Source organism: Colletotrichum paranaense, assembly GCF_030867605.1.
Source record: "Colletotrichum paranaense strain IMI 384185 chromosome Unknown Scaffold_1.1, whole genome shotgun sequence".
Classification (NCBI taxonomy): Eukaryota; Fungi; Ascomycota; class Sordariomycetes; order Glomerellales; family Glomerellaceae; genus Colletotrichum; species Colletotrichum paranaense.
Window position 1 is genome coordinate 3,254,629 of NW_026848959.1, and position 20,529 is coordinate 3,275,157.

General features: G+C 52.9%; 6 protein-coding genes across 6 annotated transcripts; 2 read left to right on the top strand and 4 right to left on the bottom strand.

Moving 5' to 3' along the window:
- Positions 1 to 217: 217 nt before the first annotated feature.
- Positions 218 to 4,952, top strand: CPAR01_01155 (uncharacterized protein; the record flags this gene model as incomplete). Its single annotated transcript, XM_060485444.1, has 2 exons — positions 218 to 3,919; positions 3,978 to 4,952. 2 exons carry the CDS (start codon positions 218 to 220, stop codon positions 4,950 to 4,952), a joined length of 4,677 nt encoding a protein of 1,558 aa, XP_060356301.1.
- Positions 4,953 to 6,386: 1,434 nt separating this feature from the next.
- On the bottom strand, positions 6,387 to 8,243 carry CPAR01_01156 (cation diffusion facilitator; the record flags this gene model as incomplete). Its single annotated transcript, XM_060485445.1, has 3 exons — positions 6,387 to 7,916; positions 7,974 to 8,057; positions 8,118 to 8,243. 3 exons carry the CDS (start codon positions 8,241 to 8,243, stop codon positions 6,387 to 6,389), a joined length of 1,740 nt encoding a protein of 579 aa, XP_060356302.1.
- Positions 8,244 to 11,203: 2,960 nt separating this feature from the next.
- Positions 11,204 to 12,083, top strand: CPAR01_01157 (uncharacterized protein; the record flags this gene model as incomplete). Its single annotated transcript, XM_060485446.1, has 2 exons — positions 11,204 to 11,411; positions 11,575 to 12,083. The coding sequence occupies 2 exons, from the start codon at positions 11,204 to 11,206 to the stop codon at positions 12,081 to 12,083; spliced, it is 717 nt and encodes a 238-aa protein (XP_060356303.1).
- An 823-nt stretch (positions 12,084 to 12,906) lies between these two features.
- On the bottom strand, positions 12,907 to 13,884 carry CPAR01_01158 (uncharacterized protein; the record flags this gene model as incomplete). Its single annotated transcript, XM_060485447.1, has 3 exons — positions 12,907 to 13,167; positions 13,507 to 13,688; positions 13,758 to 13,884. 3 exons carry the CDS (start codon positions 13,882 to 13,884, stop codon positions 12,907 to 12,909), a joined length of 570 nt encoding a protein of 189 aa, XP_060356304.1.
- Positions 13,885 to 15,092: 1,208 nt separating this feature from the next.
- CPAR01_01159 (uncharacterized protein) lies at positions 15,093 to 15,556 on the bottom strand (the record flags this gene model as incomplete). The annotated part of the gene is made up of 2 exons (XM_060485448.1): positions 15,093 to 15,155; positions 15,233 to 15,556. 2 exons carry the CDS (start codon positions 15,554 to 15,556, stop codon positions 15,093 to 15,095), a joined length of 387 nt encoding a protein of 128 aa, XP_060356305.1.
- A 353-nt stretch (positions 15,557 to 15,909) lies between these two features.
- CPAR01_01160 (uncharacterized protein) lies at positions 15,910 to 16,500 on the bottom strand (the record flags this gene model as incomplete). The annotated part of the gene is made up of 1 exon (XM_060485449.1): positions 15,910 to 16,500. The coding sequence occupies one exon, from the start codon at positions 16,498 to 16,500 to the stop codon at positions 15,910 to 15,912; it is 591 nt and encodes a 196-aa protein (XP_060356306.1).
- Between the last annotated feature and the right edge of the window lie 4,029 nt (positions 16,501 to 20,529).

Here is a 20,529-nt window from a genome sequence, read left to right on the forward strand (position 1 = left end):
TTTCCTACCTTTGCGACGCCGACCGCAGCGACAGGATGATCGTGGCCCTCGTTCAATCCTGCACCTGAGAATCTCGCGCCGGCGCACCTTCTTTGGATCGTATCCGCCGGACCTCAAATTCATCAAACAAACGACTGGGCGTTCGACCGAGCGACTCGAGCTTTTTGCTTGATGCCAAACTGCGACGTCATACTCTGGAGCGCAAACTGAGCCCACCATGAGCGCCATCGAGGCCACTGCGGCCGCCCCCGCCGTTGACGAGGTCATCGGCAGCGATTCCGAAGACGATCTCCCTCCTATGAAAGACGAGCCACCCTATCCGTATTTCGTCCTGAAACAAGATGTCGAGCTCGAGATCAACTTTCGGGCGAAGCGAATCGAAGGAAAATCCCACATCACGTTTGGCATGGTCGGAAATGCCCAGCTTGACGAGTTCGCCATCGATGCGCGACAGTCCGAAATCGACGTTAAGAATATTACGGTCACCGCCCTCAAGGACCAGAACCCCCTGGGGCCACCCAAAAAGGTGTCAGCGACGTACACGGATCCGTATAAGTTACTGGATTATCCGAAATACTATGACTGGAACGCCTCGCATCACGACCTTAGGAAGATCCGGATGCGACCCCTTATGCACACCCGAAGGAGCGACGTGCCTGCCGAGAATAGAGAGCTGGTAGGCTGTACGCCCGCTGATGGTGCCTTGCGAGTCAGTTTGAGGGATCTTAAGAAGACCAAGGGAGCTGCTAAGGAGGAGCCGGTACCTGGAGCGGGAATTGCCAGACGGCCGACGCTCAAGATTCGCGTTTCGAGCGTGACGCCAAATTCTGCGGAGCTCCCCGAGAGCGAACTGACTAGTTCAAGGGAGTACCGTGTCACGATACCTTTCAAGACCAAGCTCGTGCGGGATGGCGTTCAGTTTGTTGGCGTTGATGCTGGAGATCTTCGATATCCGCATGCCTATACTCGACATTCCATCGAGCCAGGCACTGCTTCTTGCATCTTCCCCTGCATCGACGACCCCGGCACGCTTCCGACGTGGACGATGGCCGTCAAATGTCCGAGGACGCTGGGCGATGCACTTTGGCAACCACTGGCTACCCAACACAGAAATGGTAATGCCAATGGCAACCGCGATCGCGGGGCAAACCAGTCCAAGGCTGACAGAGACTTCGCTCTTACCGAGGAAGACAAGCTTCTAGAGATGACAGTCGTGTGCTCTGGCATTTTGTCAGACGAGATCGTCGATCCTGAAGACGAGCAGAAGAAGATTATGACTTTCGAGATGGAGAAGCGAGTTGCCGTGCAGAAAATCGGCTTCGCGGTCGGTCCGTTCGAGCACGTCGACTTATTCTCAGATTTTCGCACGGAAGAGAACGACGAGAAACTCGGAGCTAGCGCGCTCAAGATTCACGGCTACTGCCTCCCGGGAAGAGCTGCAGAGGTCCAGAACACGTGTGCAGCGCTCGCCGCGGCTGCTGACTTCTTCACCCTCACGTTTGCTCGATATCCATTCGACAACTACAAGATGTGCTTTCTCGATGACATGGTGGAGGATACGGTAGCCCTCCAATCACTCTCCTTCGTTAGCACCCGCCTACTGTTCCCCGAGGACATCATCGACCTAGAGGTAGACGTCACAAGACAATTGGTGTACAGCCTGGCCTCGCAGTGGAGTGGGATCAACCTTTTCCCCAATACTCGCAGAGACCTTTGGGTCGTCATCGGCATCGCCTATTACATGACCGATCTTTTCCTGAAGAAACTATGCGGCAACAACGACTACAGGTTTCGGATGAAGACAATGTCAGACAAGCTGGTGACAGTTGATATCAAGCGACCATCACTGCACGAACTTGGCCATTTCCTGCACATTGGAGATTTCGAGATGGAATTCATGGCACTCAAGGCGCCCTTGGTGCTCTTCATTCTCGACAAGCGGTTGATGAAAGCACCTGCCCAGACCAACCTCACACGCATCATTTCCCGAATTCTTTACAAGGCCAACATCGGAGACAGACAGAGCGAATGGATTATCAACACAGAGTCGTTTCAGCGGGTTTGCGAAAAGAATGCCAGGAACAAACTGGAGGCGTTCTGGAACCAATGGGTTTACGGCTCGGGCTGCCCCAGGTTCGACGTTTTCCAACGTTTCAACAAAAAGCGACTCTGCGTCGAGATGACTATAAGACAAGTTCAGGACAAAGCCCTGACTGAAGCTGAGCTCCTGAAGAAATCAGAATTTCTTCGAGCCATCAAGGAAAAGGCGCATGGTGTCAAGACGGACGAAAAGGCCGGTCTTTTTACAGGCCCCATGACCATCAGAATTCACGAAGCTGATGGAACGCCTTACGAGCACATAGTGGAGATTCGCGAGGATGCTGCTAAGGCCGCTAAGTTCGAGATTCCTTACAACACCAAGTACAAGCGATTGAAGAGGAAGAGGAGAGCAACGGAAAAGCTCAGCGCACAGTCTGCTGCCGACCCTGACAATAACGAAGACGCACTCTTATATTGCCTGGGCGACGTTCTGACCAATCCCGAAGATATGAGGAAGTGGGATTTTTCCGAATGGGAGCCCGAGATCGAAAAGGCCATGGACCAAGAGTCTTACGAGTGGATTCGGATGGACGCTGACTTTGAATGGGCTTGCGAGATGAAGACAAATCTCCAGAGCTACATGTACGTGTCCCAGCTCCAGCAAGATAGGGATGTCGTGGCGCAGCAGGATTCGATGCTTTATCTCAAGAAGAGTCCGCCTCATCCACTGGTTTCGACGTTTCTTACCAGAACCCTTGTCGACCGGCGATACTTCCACGGTATTAGGACAATGGCTGCGGAGATGCTATATCACCACGCCGCGGATAAGGTCTCAATGGCTGGTATGACCCATCTACTGAAAGCCTTCACCGAGATGTTTTGCTATGCCGATACCTCCATGCCTCGGCCAAACGACTTTTCCGACAAGAAGCAGTACACCGTGCAGAGCGCACTGCCTATGGCCATTGCAAAGATTCGCGATGCCAACGGTAGATGTCCCGAAGCCGCACGACGGTTCCTTCTGAATCAGGTTCAGTTTAACAACAATGCCAATAACCCATACTCGGACCATTTCTACGTTGCCAAGCTTTTGGAGGCTCTCGCCCATAGCTTGATTCCAGAGAAGCGACGGGAGTCAGACGATGCCATGGAGGTGGACATGTCAGCCGAAGAGAGAGGTTTCCTTAAGGAGGCTATCGTCGAGATTGATCGCTTCCGTAGGATGGACGAATGGGCCAACTCTTACCAGAACATCTGGACGACCACCGCGCTCGAATGCAGACGCAAACTCATGAAAGCCGGAGTGATTCCCAAAAGTGCTGTGGCTTTTGTCCAGTACTTGCAGGATGACACGTGCGACTTGGTTCGACTCAAGGCTTTCGAGGCTCTGGTGGATCTGGGTTATTTGATGGATCTGCCTATCTTCCGCCTGATTCTTTCCGTCATGAGCACTGATCGGTCTCCATTCGTGCGGGATAAACTCGTCAAGATCTTCTGTACAGGTCTGGCTAGCCTCGCCTTTGGAGAGCAGTCGAAGGCCAAGGTGGCACCTGCTGTTCCTGATGGCGGACTCATGATTGTGGACAATACGGAAGCAGAGACGCAGAAGAGGCGAAAAGAATTTGCTCGAAAGCAGGATATCAACGTCGCACTCGAGGCTTTGAGGACAGAGATGGAAGAACAGTTTTCAGAGCAAGAAGCGGCACTGGAGCGAGCTTTCTGGAAGGCTATCAATTCTAACCTGATCGGGCGTTCCGAGAAGATCACGCTGCTGGAGCTTTGCGGCACCATTGTGGATGCTGCTGACCGATGGACGATTACTTTGAAGTATCCTAAACGATGGAGAGTTAATCGTCCTGTCCAGCGTCAACCTGGCAGAGTCAGTTTTTCATTTGGAGTTGGCTATTTCGTCGTTTATTTTGCTAACAAACGCGCAGAACATCATCAACTTCAAGGCGTTCTTCAAGACGGGCATACCGCAAAAGATCAAAGAGCCCGAACCACCGGCGCCAGCACCAGCACCGGTATCTGCACCTGCGCCTGCTCCTGTAGTTGTACCATCTCGGCCGCCCGAACCCAAACGACTCATCGTCAATATGAAGAGTGGTGTTGCCAAACCCAGCAAGCCTACGGTCTCCCTTCCACGCCCCGCTCCCACGGCCTCTCGCCCATCGCCGGTCTCTGCTGCACAGTCTCCCGTTCCAAGCGCCGCACCGTCCCCTATCCCTCGGGAGGCAGACTCCATTGTCGCGCACTCGAATGCCAAGGCATCTACCCCAAAGCCGTCATTCTCAAAGCTCCCCGGGTCAAGGCCGCCGAGTGTGAAGCCAGGTATCGTCAAGGCAGGCATCGCCAAATCTGTGGTGTCTTCGGCGTCATCGTCGTCGTCCATGCAGCAAAATGGCCGTTCTACTCCTCAACCAACACCCGAGCCCGGCAGCAGCAAATCGCAGAAGCGGCCTCGGCCCGACAAGATCCCGGGGGTTGATGAGGCATCGCCAGCTCTCAAGAAGGCGAAGCTTACTGTCCGACCTGACGGCACTGTGGTTAAGAAGCGCAGGATGTTCAAGTTCCGGCATCCCAACCTCAGGAAGATCCTGAAGAAACTTGGTGTCAAAAGCCAGATGCCCTACAGAGATCCGTCAAAGATTCGCAGACCTGGCACACCGTTGAGTGTTCGTGCTTCTCCCGCCGGATCACCAGCCCCTCCCCCATCTGAGAGCATCAATGCGAAGCCGGCTCGCAAACCTCTCCCTGGCGCACCGTCCGCGGCCAGTCCTCCTCCACCAGTTCCGGCATCCCTACCGCCGAAGCCTCCGCCGCAAGCATCACCACCTCCCGTTGAAGGTCAGCCTGCCCCAAAGAAGGTAAAGCTTGTCATCAAGAAGCCTTCCAGTTCGCTGCCCAAATAAACGGTCTTAAGCCGCTTGCTCATGGGATGAAGCCAGAGATATGAGTCGCCGGCAGGATATGCCAATGCGTCTCTTACCATGCCCTCAACTCACAAATTACCTCCTTTCTCCCATCCTCACAGTCATCTTATCATGCTTCCGAAATGGGGTTGCGTGAATTCACATTACATTTTAGGCGTTCTTCCAGGGCTTGAGACAGCGGAGGTTAGGCGGGATTATACATTATCATTACAACTAGGTTTTAGGGGAAGTGAAACGTGGCAAACCACAGCGAGGGGTTAAAAAAAAGAATAGGGGCACGAGAAAAGGATCGCGACGGGCGTCCCTAGCGTGCCGTGCTTTTTGTGTATTAGTAAAACAAGAAACACTTTCGGAAGGGAAGAGAGAGGGACGAGGAGGAGGAAATAGCCAACCTCAAAGTCGTAATGATACCTCCCTCAGTCTAGTATGCCTCTTCATTTGCCCATCGGTCCTCTTGACGTATTTATGCTTGAGACTGCATGTGTGACTGCGAACAACTTCTGAGCGGATGAACCGCTCCGCTAGGCATGGTATTTTCTTCCCGCTCGTCATACTTCCCCCGCATGCTGAAGACGACGCATGCGACACTGCAGAATGTTGCAACGTCTGCAATCATGACAGAAAACGGGCATAGTGGGGGTTGCGCCGCGAGTGGTGGGCTAGTTCCGAGATGGCCAGTTGAAGTGTAGGTATCCTAGCGACAGAGCATAAATCAGAGCCAAATGCTGACAGTTGTATATCGTCAGAATGTCGCCGTCATACTGTGATATCTAAGGGAGGATACCGAGAGTCTCCCGACGCGGAAAGCCCTGCGAAGGTTTTTTCGCAGGTGGTAAGTAGAAAGCCACCCGGCAAAACCGGTGCGTTGTCGACCAAAAGCCCACAACAAATCCACACGAGTTTGGTTCCCGTACTTTATGAATGCAAACTGGGTAAAAAGGTTTGCTGTGAAATTTGTATTTCTTGTTTGACTTAGCTGGTTGTACACGCCCCACATCCTGACTGGATCGCGCCGTCTTTGATGATATTAGAGCTAATGGGATATTCTACAAAAGGAAGACACAACCGCTCCGAAAATAACTGAAAAAAGAAACGAAGGATGGAAAGGGGAGGCAACGTGGGCGGCCCACCGATGTAAGCCGTAACCAAGTTGCTTCTGCCAAAACAGGATTTGGAGTCGCCGTCCCCTTCCTTCTTAGGTTCACGTGCGTGATAGTACTTTCACCCTTACCTCTGTCTTGCCCCAGTCCCATAAACGCCAGTCTTTTTGGTAGTTCCAAGTAGCAGGATAAGAAAGCAAAAAGCCTCGCCCTTGCGATGAAGAAAAATGAGAACCCCCATGGACCCTATTCAAGATGTGCCGCGCTCTATTGAGAAAAGGTGGTATTAGAGAGAGCTGTGCCGCGAACCGAATTAATGAGAGTGTCCATGGTCGTCGTGGCTGTGACCGTTGCCGTGGTCATGGTCGTGGCCGTCATGGCTATGGGTAGACTGGCTGCGCACACTTCCAGCAGCTGTAGACTCGGTACAACAGCCACCTGCTTCGCAGTTGTCTACGCACTGTAACAGGCAAGTCTGCTTTGGCGAGCCAGCAATGGCAGTGCCATCGTATTGAGTAATGCGCTCAGGCTCAGTAACATTGTGGTGCTCGTCATCGCCGCAAAATTCGGGTTGGATGGTGGCCGCGTGAATGCCGAAGCCGTGGAGACATCTGCGGGCCGACTTTGCAAGCTTCATGTACTTCTCGCCGTTCTCAGCGGAGATTGGGAAGTTGACATGGACGTGAAGAGAGGCAACAATCTTGGTATCGGAGAGTTGCCAGACGTGAACGTGGTGGCAGCTGATGACACCTTCCAACTTCTCAATGTCCTCGCGGATCTCTTGAAGGTCGATGTTGTCGGGGGTGGCCTGGAGAAGGACCTTGGAGGTCGCCTTCGTGAGGGGGATGGCGGACTTGAGGATAATGAGAGTAATGAACAGAGAGACAGCGGGATCGGCGTAGAAACGGCCAGGCCAATCGGTCAGCCAGATGATAAGAGCGGTGACAATCACACCAACGTTACCAAGAGCATCACCAATGACATGAAGAACCATGGCGTTCATTCCCATATCGCCGTGATCGTGGCCGTGGCCGCCAGAGGCCTTCTTGCGCTCCTTGTTGTGGTTGTGGTCGATGTGAAGGCTGGACTCGCGTCTCGAATGCTTGTGGGAGGATCGGCCACGGGAGTTCTCGATCATGTAGGAATGGTCGTTGCCCTTAGACTTGAGCAGAGGCGACTGCTCATCAGGCTCGCCATCCTCGATGACGGTCTCCTCGACCTCGCTCTCGCTCGTGGTCGATTCCTGTCCGTCACGCTGAGAACGGCTGGCGTCAATAATTTCCTGGCGGAAGCTTGAAGGATAGATGCTGATGTCTTCAATGCTAGTGAGACGCGAGTGGTTTCGCGAGCTGTTTCTTCGGTTCTGGCTCTTGGAGGTGGCCGATGTGCGGCTTTGGGCTCGGCCCGACGGGTCGGACTCCCCATCGAAGCGAATGCGACGGGGCGTCTCAGGGTTGGCACCGGCGGAGGCTCTAGCGACGATGGCTTCAGGAAGAACATCGCCAACGTTGCCACCATCGTTGTCGGTAGCGTGCGAGACGTGAGCGCGGCCTTCCTCGGCAGCGTGTTCTGCAGAGTGGGGGTGATCGTGTCCGTGGTCGTGCTCGCCGTCGCCGTGATCGTGATCGTGGCCGCCGCCGTGGGAGTGGCCATGGCCGCCGAGGACAAAGAAGCCGACGAGGTTGGAGGCAAGGCCGAATGCACCAACAACGAGAATAAGGACGGGGTTTTCGATTTCGGGAGGGTCAAAGAATCGGGTAATGGCCTCGAGAATAATAGAGACGCAGAGAGCGATGAGGAAGACGGCATTGAAGAAGGCGCCGAGAATCTCGGCTCGCAACCACTGCACACTCAAGTCAGCTCCACGTTGTCTTCAATCAGTGGGAGGGGGATGACATACACCGTAGGAGTACTTGTCGGTAGTAGCCTTTCTTGCGACGGCGACGGCCCAGAGTCCGACACAGAGAGAAATGATGTCGTTGAGCTACTTGAATTAGCGATGTGTCGCACGCGGCGCGGCAGGGTAGTATCGGGGCAAACGCACCATGTGGAAGGCATCGGCAGTCAGGGCCAGCGACTTGACGACCAAGCCAACAATCAACTCGACGAGAAAGAAGACGACATCGATGGCCAGCATGATGCTGATCCGCGTCGACTTGGACCACGCCATGATGGGCAAATGTCGTTTGGTCGCGGACGATGAAGGGAGAGGAAGAAAAGAGCTCTGTGAGCCCCGGACTGTATCAGGTTGGCCCAGTGGGCAGGTTGTGATAGAAGGTTACGTCGTTGTCGCTGTGGTCGCTTTTTGTCGCCGTTGCCCGTTGTTGGTTGAAGGTGGGCGGATCGGGGGACAAGGGGGGAGGGGGAAAAGAAGGAAGAGAGGGAAGGTGGAGGGGCGTTGCCGGAATGATATTTGAGTGCTGCTGCGCAGAAGTGGGAGGGTTAAAAAAGATTGAGTTTTTGGGGAGGGTGTAGTAGTGGAGAGTGGCAGAGTGAGGACGCGAGTTGAGTTTGGCGCTACGCTGTATCTTGACCTGACGGGGTGGGAATAATATCGATCTCGCTCTGCATTGATTAATTGCCTGCTTGCTTCCTTCCTTTGCTGCTTTGCTTGTCGGTGCTCAGTGCCCACTGCTCTAGCTACTGCTGCCACTCTCTGTCTTGTTTCTTCTTTTCCAGATGATGTACGGGATGCCGATAATTATTTGGGATGGGTTATAGTCGGAGGGGGGTTAAAGATAGAGAAAAAAGCCGGGACGCGGTCGGACGCGGCGATGGCACAATGCGCAATCCAACAGCGAACGGTTTGTAGAGGTAGTTAGGTATTGATGTATTCCTAAGTCAGGTAGGTAGGTATCATGACGGAATGGGGATTTCCTTCCTTTTTTCCACCCACTCGTTGTAGATTGTCTCTCTCTACCTCGCCTTATTAGGTAGTGTACGAAGTATCAATACGAATTTGGATGGAACCCATTTCTCTCCCCAACAGACGAATAACACGTGCTTGCTGTTGGCTGCTCGCAGCACGCAAAACCCAAACAAATGAGATGGATGCAAAGGGACCAGGGGGCGACTCCAACTGAACGGGAAGGGGAAAGACTCAAAGAGCATGGGGCAAGGGGGGGCAAATGGCATCTCAGGGCACCGTCAACTCAGACAGAAACATCAGCTCTGCCTTAGTAAGGTAAAAGGGGCATTTCCCAGGGAGGTCTAGAGATTTTAGGAGTGATGGAAGCAAAGAGAAGGGTGCTTTCCATGCTCGCGACTGCCTTAATGTAAGGTGAGGTAGACTGCACCAGGAGCATCAAACGCAAGGTACCCGAGCTGGGCGACAAGTTCTGATTCAAGGCCAGGCTAAGAAGCCCCGAGTGCATCGGAAATGCATCGGTCCTCCGCTTCAGCACCGGCCCCATCGCCGCTACCGCCACCGTAACTCAGTGACAAAAAGACCGAGCTTCGGACATGCACACGTATGCCCGTAAGCCTTACAGCCTGAGATCAGCCTGAGATTAGACGAGGGATAGGAACGATACTCCAAATCTGTGAAAGCTTGCAGAGTGAAAAGCCACGCTGCAGATTAGACCGTGATGATGCAGCACTATCAAAGCTTCTGGGTTTTTATCTAACAGTAGCAACGTCTTGTCTCTCTACACGCATTCTTGGGCGATGGGCTGACGGGGGCGGCTTGCGATCAGCCTCTCATTGGCCGAATGAGGTCAAGAACTCCCCCACCACACCTGCCCACATCGCAGCTTCTTCGTAAGGTATGATGTATCCAAGTATCCGGACGATGTAAAGGTCCTGCTAAACGGAGGCAAGTGCGAACAATACGTATCTCTTCCCTTTTGCTCCTTCTCACCAGCCAGCCAGCCACCAGTCAGCCTGTCTTACTCCAGCACTTGTCTTGCCTTCCCTTCCGAGTCCCGACAATTTTCTGCAACACCACCGCCGCCTACAGCTCTTCAGAGACGTACGTGCAAGTGCAACCGCAGCCCAGCTCGCCATTCGGTTCGGGGCACCACCGTACCGTTACGGTGGGAAATATCGGCTCGGAGCTTTTTTATCATCGGCTGGCACTTTACCACTGTTACACCCGACCATTCCCCAACACCCAGTCTACCAGTGACTCAATCCCCAGGGTCTGAGGTCAATTCGTCATGCGTTGATCACTCCTTTTCGGGAATCACTGACGCATCTTCTCAATGACCCCAGCCAGCCCCGATTTCGGCGCCATTCCCAAGAAAATCGACATCTCGCCCCCACGACTGAAGCTGTCAGTCGTTCTCGTTGCCGACCCTGTTCGCCCTGCGAGTCTCCCAAGCATCTGCTTCCCATCCCTGTCACCCCCGGCTGCGATACCCCCCATCGCGTCCGGTCGGCCAAGCCGGGCGCCGTTGTGGACTCTACCGCGTCGACTAAACCTTTTCGCGACTCTCTCTGGGGCTTAGACACTTTTGTTTTTCGTCAGCGGTGCTGTCTTTCCACGATTTGTATCGAAACGCGGAAGACCTTCTCACCTATCCTCCGAAAAAACCGCTGCTGTGAACACGAGAGCATAAAAGACCGCGGACAGCGGCATGGCTCACTGCGGTTGACAGCACTGGTTCCCTGATAGATCTCCGCTACCAACAGTCACGACCAGCACAGCGGCGTATCTAAGTACGATTGTCAATAAGATGTTCATAAGCTAGAAGGTTACGAGCGTCTCTTACGCTGCAGTTCCCGCGAAGATCTTCCCTCGTTTTGCATTCGTTGTCAGACCTACACACGAAGCAAACGCGATGGTAAAGGCACATATCATGCCCACTTTCGCTGACCAGCTAGACACGTACGAAAAGCCGACGATGGTTCCGATGAGCAGAGTTGCAGCGAGTGCAATACAGATCAGTCCGACTGCCACTGTGATTGACTTTTCGTTATAGCGACGGATTCGATGGAGCCCATCGCGGGACAGTTCATCCTTGACAGTGTCAGAATGACTTAAATGAGATGCTGGAGAACACATTACCCGTCCCGGCCAACAGGCTCGGAGCCGTTTCGAGAGAAAGTCGGCCTCTGCTGGCACTTTCAGGGAAACTAACTCCGTCTCGTCTTCCAAGAAGTGTCTTGACCTTCCACCAAGCACTGGCAATGGCTGCTCGAGCCAGTTCCTCACTCAACCTTCCCAAGTCTTCTGGCAGATGCACATACAGCATTGCAGCAAAGGCTGGGACAGAGTTCATAGAAGCCTTGCCCGATACAGGGGCCCAGTTCAACATTATCTCAGCCCACTTGGCTCAAAAATTGCGTCTTGAGCCCAAACCTCATACAGAACGACTAATCCAGTTGCCAACCGGGGGTGATGTCTTGTCTCCAGGCTGCCTAGAGGTTCCCTTCAGTTTCAGAGGGGAATAGAAAGTGACGAATCTGGCATGCTTCATTCTCCCGCACATCTCTCATGATCTGGTCCTCTCAGGCGCCTTCCTTCGTGCACCGCAGACGTTAAAGAAGTATAAAAGCAGGATCACCGCTGCTGTTCGTCAAGGTGGCAAACGGCTCGGCCTGCGCCTTGTTGGGAATGAGAGGCGGTGCCTGCATGGTCTCATTGATGAACAGCCTGTCGGCCCTTCCTGATACAGGATCAGACGTCATGGTTATGTCCAAAGCATATGCTATTTCCCGCGGCTTCAACATCGACAGGAATCTTCAGAAATTTCTTGATCTTGAGCTTGCTGATGGTTCTGAAGCCTTCACATGTGGCCTAGTCCGCGGGGTAGACTGGACATTTGCTGCATCACGACAAAGCGTGAAATGCGACTTCTACGTTCTTGAAGACTTGTGTACGAATGTTGTGCTTACCAACGACTTCTTGTTTGGATTAGACGTTTTTTCCACGGAATCAGAGTTCCTGTCCAAGCTTTCTTATAGCGAAGACTATTCAGAGCTATTGCTCATAAGCCTCAAGGGGAATTGTCCAGCTGAGTTGCCGCCGCATGAAGATCTGGCCAACATCGATCGTGAGTTCAAGTAGCCCTCCTTCGCTCATATTCTAGCACGTTGATATGATCATTTACTCACAAATCGCTCTCGTAGTGACCTCTGCGGATGCTTTTAGTCGCCAGCGAGTACTTGCAGAGCTGCATCATCGCGACGAAGTGGACAACCTAATTGATGCGCTAGACCCTGGCGACCAAGAAACTGCTAGAAGGACAGAATTTGAGAGACGCAGGGTATGGGAGGAGCTTCTACAGAGGCATCAACGACTACAGGTTGCTGCCCAATTGAATGGAAGCACGTCGCCAATGACTGCGCCAACCCAAGACGCACACACAGCGACGAGTAAACGCAGAAGGTGGGCCCTCAGGTTTCGCATACCTTCGTTGAGGGCCTCGAGGAAAGGGGGATAGGAATTGGCAGCGCAGGCTGGCTGTGTGAAAAGTCCTTTGAAACATGACGTTCTGGCGTAGCGGGCGAAGTTTGTGAACTGTATCTGTACCCTTTTAGGAGTGGCCGTCTAGCTAATGCGTTCTTGGTCATTGAGTTACTCGCCTGACTCCTTCCTTCTGTGATGACCTTGCCCCTACTATCGTTTTTCCAATGCCATACGACTTCTCAATTCCGAAGACTGTGAACTCACTCCAAACGGCATAGATCTAAACCTTCGACTTGCCCTTTCTGCAGGCAAAGTGATGAATGTTGTTCGCGGTTCGGTCTGCTCGACATCCTCCTAAGATCTACGTTCTCATCCATCCGCTTCCTGGATCCTCCAAACGCCAGTTTCCGCGGAATAAGAGCAGCTATGGTCGATATCGTAGTCTGTGTCCCGATACATACTCACGCGCGAACACGGTGGATCACGAGCCATGCCGCCCTCCCTGCCTGGTAGCGTCGCACACAATGTGGAAGTGGCGTCTCGTAACCTTCTTAAGCTTCTCGACATCTGCCGGTGCGATGCCTACTCTGGCTACCTCCTCAACGTGTATACTGGGTGTGAATATAGCTGGCCGATTTTGCAGCAGTTCAACGTAGTAAAGAACGAAGGTTCTGGTACGAAATTGTGGCACACCGCCACCATGGAACCCCTCACGTGCCCCGTCTTGCTGCACGATGGTTTCCCAAAGTGTATAGATAATGTTCAGGCAAGCCTCGCATGCAGTCCTGGCGCCATCATCAGCCATGGTCTTTATTTAGCTGCCATCTCGAAACTTTGAGAACAGCGTTCGGCCCGGAAGGTAAGGCGGACGTTGCTCCTTTGGTCGGGAAACCTACCACCTCCCAAGGAGCAGCGACAAAACTGTAAGACTCCCTTACTTATCAACCCTATGTTCATCTGCTACCGGCTCGAAGAGACCTCACTCTACCACCCGCATAACTGACATCTCGTACTGACAGTAGACCATCACTCAAAGGTCTCAAACCGCCTCTTCCAAAGCCCTCTCAGCTCTCCTCCTTTCCGTGAAAGTAACAAGCAACTGATCATACGGCGCAGACCTCCCCGCCACCGCGCGTTTCGAGCTCATAGAATGCCTCTTACACGCCAGAGAGCCACCACATCGACGGCCCTCGGGCAGCGGGACGCCGCACTGGCGTTCGACGTCAATGGAACCTAGAAGTGGGGAGCCCTTGCCATCAGCCACTGCACACGAGCAGACAAATACACTCTCATTATGCATTGTGGATGAATTAGAGTTTCAAATCCACATACTTTCTGTTGCCTGACGCCTCTCGGAAGTCTGAGGCGTCGGAGTGGAGCCCGCGTGTTCGTGGACTGGAGGGGTGGGTGGTGCTTGATCACCTGCAATCAAGACTCCGCTTGAACGAGCGGGGTTCATGGTTAGATGAGATTGGATGGGTGGACTGGTGCGGTGTTACAGTCGATCTCGACTGAGCTGAATAACGACGAGATACTGAAGATTCCGATATTAGCCTCTGCAAGATGGGGCAGTTCTATCATTGAGCCTAAGTACGTATATAGTAGCTACCCACTGTCGCAGAAACAATCCCAGAAAGTGGCGTCGAGAGGCCGAACCGAAGGACAGATTTCTTCGGGTGTCCAAGAAAACAAAGTTCTGGATGCTGCGTGAATCGAAGCTGGACGGCGGATGAGGGAGGGGCTTTGAAATTTCCGGATGAAAGATCTTCATTAATATGCAGGCAAGGTAGGATGAAGAGTGTAGTCACTTAAAGTCGGGAAAGTTTGAGGTCGCTTGATCGGCACGTGAGCTTCTGCCTGGATCGCGGCAGCTCGGGCTAGGTACCAACGGTGTGGTATCCACTTAAGTCCGACTCGGTCCCGGGAGACGTCGGCGGTGACCCACCCGAGGGGCCGACACGTCCTGACTTCAGGGAGTCTCTCCCGGCTGTGGGCTTTGCACACATAGCAATTAGGTCATGCTTTTTCAAGAGTAAGGTAGCTTCCACGAGTTGCTATACACCAGTGACCTAGGTACCTTGGGCTCTCAGGAATTGTGCCCTTCTCCTCCAGATCAACATGCATCTGCGCGTTTGGTTCAACCTCGATTACTGATCAATGGCCATGGATTGTATGCTTCAAGTATATAACATAGCCTCTCAACGAATTGATCCTTCGTTATCTAAGGGCAATAGTGAGGCTTCAATTGGTGGATCATCTATGACGAACGGCACTTGATCCTCGCCAAGACACGGCACGGCGGCCAATTTCGACTTGCCTGCCCTTCCTTTACGCTTCGAACCATCAAACTTTGAAACACCTGCCACTAAGTCACTTAGGAGAGAAGCCATGTATATCTAAACGGTCAAAGAGGACCTGCTGGTCTCGCTAGTTCCTGCATCTACGACGATTAGCGACTTGATAATAAGCCGTGAGAATCGAGGATGTGTGCCCCTGGATACTTGTCCAGCTTGAATGTACTAAAAGGAACATTAAATCGTCCGGCTGTGGAAGTATTCTTCCTATTGAAAACCCTACGAAAAATCGACTGGCATGAGCTCCATTTCCGCTCAGTCGTTTTCTATGACTGCAACTTCCTGACGCTCGCAGGTAGTCCCGAGGCGTCATCTAGCTCGAAGACTCTTTGACTACATCGAGAGCAATTAGAAAGCCAAAGAAGACTAACGACAGCTATGATAGCGTTAGCAAAGTGGTGAACTTTAACTAGCAGATTGCAAACATTGCGTGATAGTATCAGAGTAACATACAATCAAGAACCCCAACGCGAGCGTTGTTAGTTCGAACCCTCCGGCTAACGCCTTACCAGCAAACATGGCGTGCTGGAGCCTCCAGGCTCGGAACGCTCCCAGCAAAACGATACAGATCGAGAAGCTGTAGCACAAGGTAGCGAGCGGTTTACCCACGGCCGTATATCCGAAGCCTGTATCTGACGCCTGCAAGGCGAAGAGCTGCGCTACTACAGTCCCTAGGACAGCCGTAGCTAGTGATGTGCGAAGGTATCCTAGAAACGTTCGCTCGATCGCTTTGAGACAGGTAATATTTCTGTTAGCTATTGGCAATCCATTGATCATGACCAACGAATACGGAGGTACGACTGGTGAAATAGGGATAACGGGACAGCTTCCGGCCCAGAAGGCTGTCTGGTTCACGACATTACGAGACTGTAAGAGTTCGCGTAACACTGGCTGCCGTTGGTCCATCCGAAATGATCAGTGGCCCATCAAGCGCAACATCATGTATGCTATGCGACCTTGTCTGTACCCCAGGGAGAAGACACCCGTTTTAGTGTTGATGAGGGGGGATGTGACATTGTACATTTTTTTGGACATGATGATGCCTATATGCAGTTTCTGGCCACGCAAAGATTGCCATGCAGGGAACGGAGGAAGGTAGATGACCACGGCCGCGAGATAGGTATCAAGGATCAGGGTCTGCTGTCCTGGTATCGAGGAAAGAAACTTTCGGGATGAATGGGACGATCAGGAATGACAATCTCAAGGGAATTCTGGACGCATAGTAGAGAGGTGTCAGGGGTCACTAAACCGTGCAGACTGCTGCTTGACTGATCATCCGGTGCAAAAAGATCTGGAACAGTAACATCCCACCATCTTGCCGTATGACCGGGACGGAGTAGCAGAGCTATGAAGATGCGGAAGGGGTTTTCCGAACTCAATCTTGAAGTGCTCCTAATGCGAAACCGTGCGTAAAGAGCAGCTGGACACGCACAGAACGTACCTAGGTGGTCGCGGCAAGTCTCAAACTCCACTACTACGCTGACTTGTTTGCTCCAAAACCGCTTAATGACACATTCTTTGCTAGAGGACGGCGGGTTCTGGACCGATGATTCCGCACTTGAAGCCTCGGTGCTGCCCTTGTCTTTTCCAGTAACATTCAGAGCTGTCTCTAGCCGATGTTGGTTTGGTTCATCGTCATTTCGCCTCTCGTGATATCGTGTTGGCCCTTGCGATGTGATAGCGGAGATGTTCTCTGATGAGCGAGGCTCCTGTGACGGCATAGTGTATGTCTCCTGCTCGAAACGGGGCGGCGGTTTGCGTCACGTATTCGTCCTACCAGATGCTGAAAACGGCCCAGACCTTGCCAAGACCAACGGAGCAGCAACAAGAAGACTATTGAATAGATGCAGGAACACCGACTTGGCTGCGTAGGTTCAACGTTGATAAGTCTCCGGTTATATTGCAGCCTTGTTGTGTAAGTATTGTCTAGTGTCGTCGTGGGATGTGTTGGATTGCAGGCGATCGAACAAATTCAGGTACCATAAGAAGAGGCCTGTGGTGTCATAATCGACGCGAAAGATAACGAACAATTGTCAAACATCATGGAGGAATCAAGAGATGAATGTGCCCATCCTGACGCTCAACTGGCCGGCAGTTTGAGCTCGGCGATGACACCGGGCAGACGGCAGTCGGGAGCGGCAAACTCCCTCAACATATCGACTAAATGCGGCTGCCGGCGATAGGGACGAGGATTGGCGCAGACGTTGACTTGCCGACAGAGATAGGGCAAATGGTCGCCGATGAAAACGAATGATCCACTAGATAGACAGGGATGGCTAAGTGGTCGGTGGCTTGGTAGACGATTCGATGTTTGAGCCAGAATATGCTTGAACCAGGGTGTAGAAGCCAACGACCGGCACTATCTGCCGTGCGGGAACTTGCTACCATCTCGGTCTACTTGATTCCTCCGGAGAACAGGAAGTTGAAAGATGTGCCCCGCGTAGATTTCGCCGTTGTCCTTGGATGTTCTGGAAAGGTCATCGTACCTAGCGTAGAACTGAGCAAGGGAGTGAGATGGAGACAATGCAGCTCCTCCCCGCACTCCACTGTTCTCCAACTTCTAGATCTGCAACCTAGTTGCAGGAGCATCCACACAGAAATGGTTAACCAAGACGGTGGAGGCAGGCGGTTCCGCTACGGCGGGTTTGACGGTTGTTGTTTGGGTTGAGGTGACCTAAGATCTTGTGATGGAACGGGACGTACCAAGGAAGTTGAGGACGGGACGAGGCTCAGGTACGGCCGCAATAAGAAAACCTCCTACGGGTGTTCCTGCACTTTCTGCTCACGTCGGCGGTACGTCTACTCCACGGATCACATGTGCTTCCGAACCGAACTCAGGGTCGCATCTCTCCATGCAGGTGCATTTTCTCCGTGACTCCCGTGCCAAAGCCATCTATCCTCAGGTAAGGTACCCGAGCTGACGTGCCTTTCGCAACCCGCTTCATATAAAATGGCTGCGAATTAACATGGGAAAGCATGACGTATTACGGTTGGGGTCGACGAAACTGCTCGTTCGTGCAACACCGTCCTGTCGAGAATCATCGCCGCTTCCCTACCTTGGCCAAGACGAACCAAAATAGTTTACAGCACCGCCGCGGGACTCTCACTCGATATGCAACTGCAAAGTTTCCCGGAGAGACTTCCGCAACAGTCAGGCACTTTCCATTCGCATGTGAAGTCCCAATGAGAATGGAGTCTTGACAGGGTACATCGCTTTCCGTCCAGAGTCGCACCACATGAGACGAACGACGACCTTTTTGAGATGGACAGCCGATCAAGTACTGGAATGAAAGGACACTGCGCAAACTTTATGGCCTGATTCTTCGGGTCGTTGTTGTTTTACCTACTTAAGGTGAGAGGCTGCTTAACGGCGGGCCTCTGCAAGGTGCGGATGCAACGCAGTCATGCACCACACGCCAGCACTGTCCGAATAGCCCTTTGCTGGGGCCCTTGATTGAAGCCATTCCCGATCTAGCGCCAGGGTCAGTACTACACATCAGGAACAGGGCATCCCATGGCTTTAATACGGCTGGTCCAGGAACGCCATGGTTGTCGGCAAGGCACGGCTGGTCTGCATCCGACTATACTGCAGTTCTTACACCGACGCAACCCTCCCCGATTATCGAAAAGTTCGACGGGCGTCTTACGAGCCGGGATCTTCAGACCAAAAGACAAAACCATCTGGCTCGATATCCGGTTCATGGAAAGATGATTCCCCGCCTTCCCTGGGAATAACGATCCGCATCGATAGCTAGGATATCGGGAGGCAACGACAGAATCCTGGCTTCTGGTAATAGTCTACACCTTGCGAGGTATCATTGCAGCCGTCACCTTGGGATTGACTTCGTTGGACTATCCCCATCTCGCATCAACGACGAAGAGATCGTATGTTAGCGTGAATCCGTTTGACTCCGAGCCTGTCGGAACCTACCTCTCTATGAAAAGGACGAGTTACCTGATTCGGATGGGGAAGCTTCTCAAGAGTAGCCGCAAGCAACTCGGCGATCAGGGATCTGTCAGTGGAACAGCAGCGACCCAGACGCCGTCCTGTTGGGACTCGGAATCCGGACCCCACCTCCCCCAGTCTCGCCATGCAAGTTTGTCTTTCCGGCCAGCCAATCCGGCTCACTAAAGGGTAGGACGGGCCGCCGAGCCGTCGTTCGGTTCCTTCATCATGATCCCTAGCCTCAGGTCGCCCTGGATCTCGATAACTTATTGTCAGCTATTCAGGCTCACGTCCGCCCTTTCCTACTGGACGCCCCTTCCCCGAACGTTATTGCCACTGGGAAAAATTTGACGCGGACACATGCGACCTTTTATATTTCTTACCGTCAACGCGTTCAAGTCGCCGATCCTTTACGGTATGGACAAGTTCACTGGGCATTGAACTTGCCCATCATCCACAACCGATGATGGTAAGCCCCTCGTGCTTCTCCAGCGAAGCAGGGGCCGTCAGCCTAGCCCCGTGCTCCCAATCGGACTGTTGGGGTTTCGTCTAACGGGTGCACGGAATGGCCAATTGGGAACGCTGTCGGTTCCGATACTCCGTCTGCACCACGGCGGGTTTCTTTCAAGTGCCATGGGACGTTGGGTCGCAGGTTCCCCGGACAAGTGCAACGAAGGCCAGTCTGTCCGTCGTCCCTGGATTCCTTGACCACGCGGCGACAACTTCCGGCCTGCCGGGAGACTCTTTTAGCGCCCATGTGCAGCTCTATGTGAGATGGATTCGATACTGGCTGAGATCAAAAACTGCAATCTTGGGTTCCAAACGTTGCGCAGCTCCTGGTTCCTCCTTGAATCTTGCGTTCCATGCCATGGATTTGTGATTAACAACCTTGACCTGCGTATGCAACCAGGCGGAACGCAGCTCTCAGCAGCGATGCACCGAATGCTAACGAGATCGATAGCACGATGGCACTACAAGACTCGGGTGCCTGTTGATTAAGCAATGTTCTATTTGCCGGCTACCGCTTTGCCTCATTTGGCTCAACTTTCTCGCGGATGCTTCGCGATGTTGCAGGCATGGTAGCCTGGACAATGGTTCGGAAGAAACGGTCTTGAGTCCTTGACCAGGGGACCTTACCAGAACAAGGCCCCTATTCTCACACCCCTTGGGGAAGCTGACGTGAAGCAGAATAGGTATCCGTAGCGTAACCCCACTTGGTCATTTGCTTGCGGTCATTTGTCCGCTAACTTAACGCACTCCCTCATGAACTCCAACTGCTTCCCCGTCGACCTGCCTTGCGCCCACCGCTCGAACGGTCCGTTCTTACCGAAAGAGCCCATATCGCCCAGAAAAGGCAGCGAAAAGAAAGTACGGCGTTGCCTTTCACCAGCAATGCTTGCGCATGGTTTGGCATGGCACAGCAGCTCGACAGGGAATTGAAAAGCATCTGCTGGTCATAAAGTCAAGTGACTCGACTTGAAGCGCTCAAATCCTACATTGGCCTTGCTTGTTACCGGCGGCGTTGTGGTAACCCTTACTTGCAGACATTTGGACGCCAACCCGCTTGTCCTGGGTGGTGAGAAATCTCCCCATCCCGGCAGCCAATGTTGCCATGCACCACCGGGCTCTCCGTTTCCTATCGATGCTGGGCGGAGGATTGTCCACAAGCAGCTGACAAGTTGCCATTGAAGCTTCCGTTTAAAAGACGTACGTGGGAAAGTCCCCCTCCGTTTGAATGTACTAGTCCCCATACGTCTGCCCAACCTTTCGGGATCCTGCTAGGTTGTACTTCGTTTGTCACCCC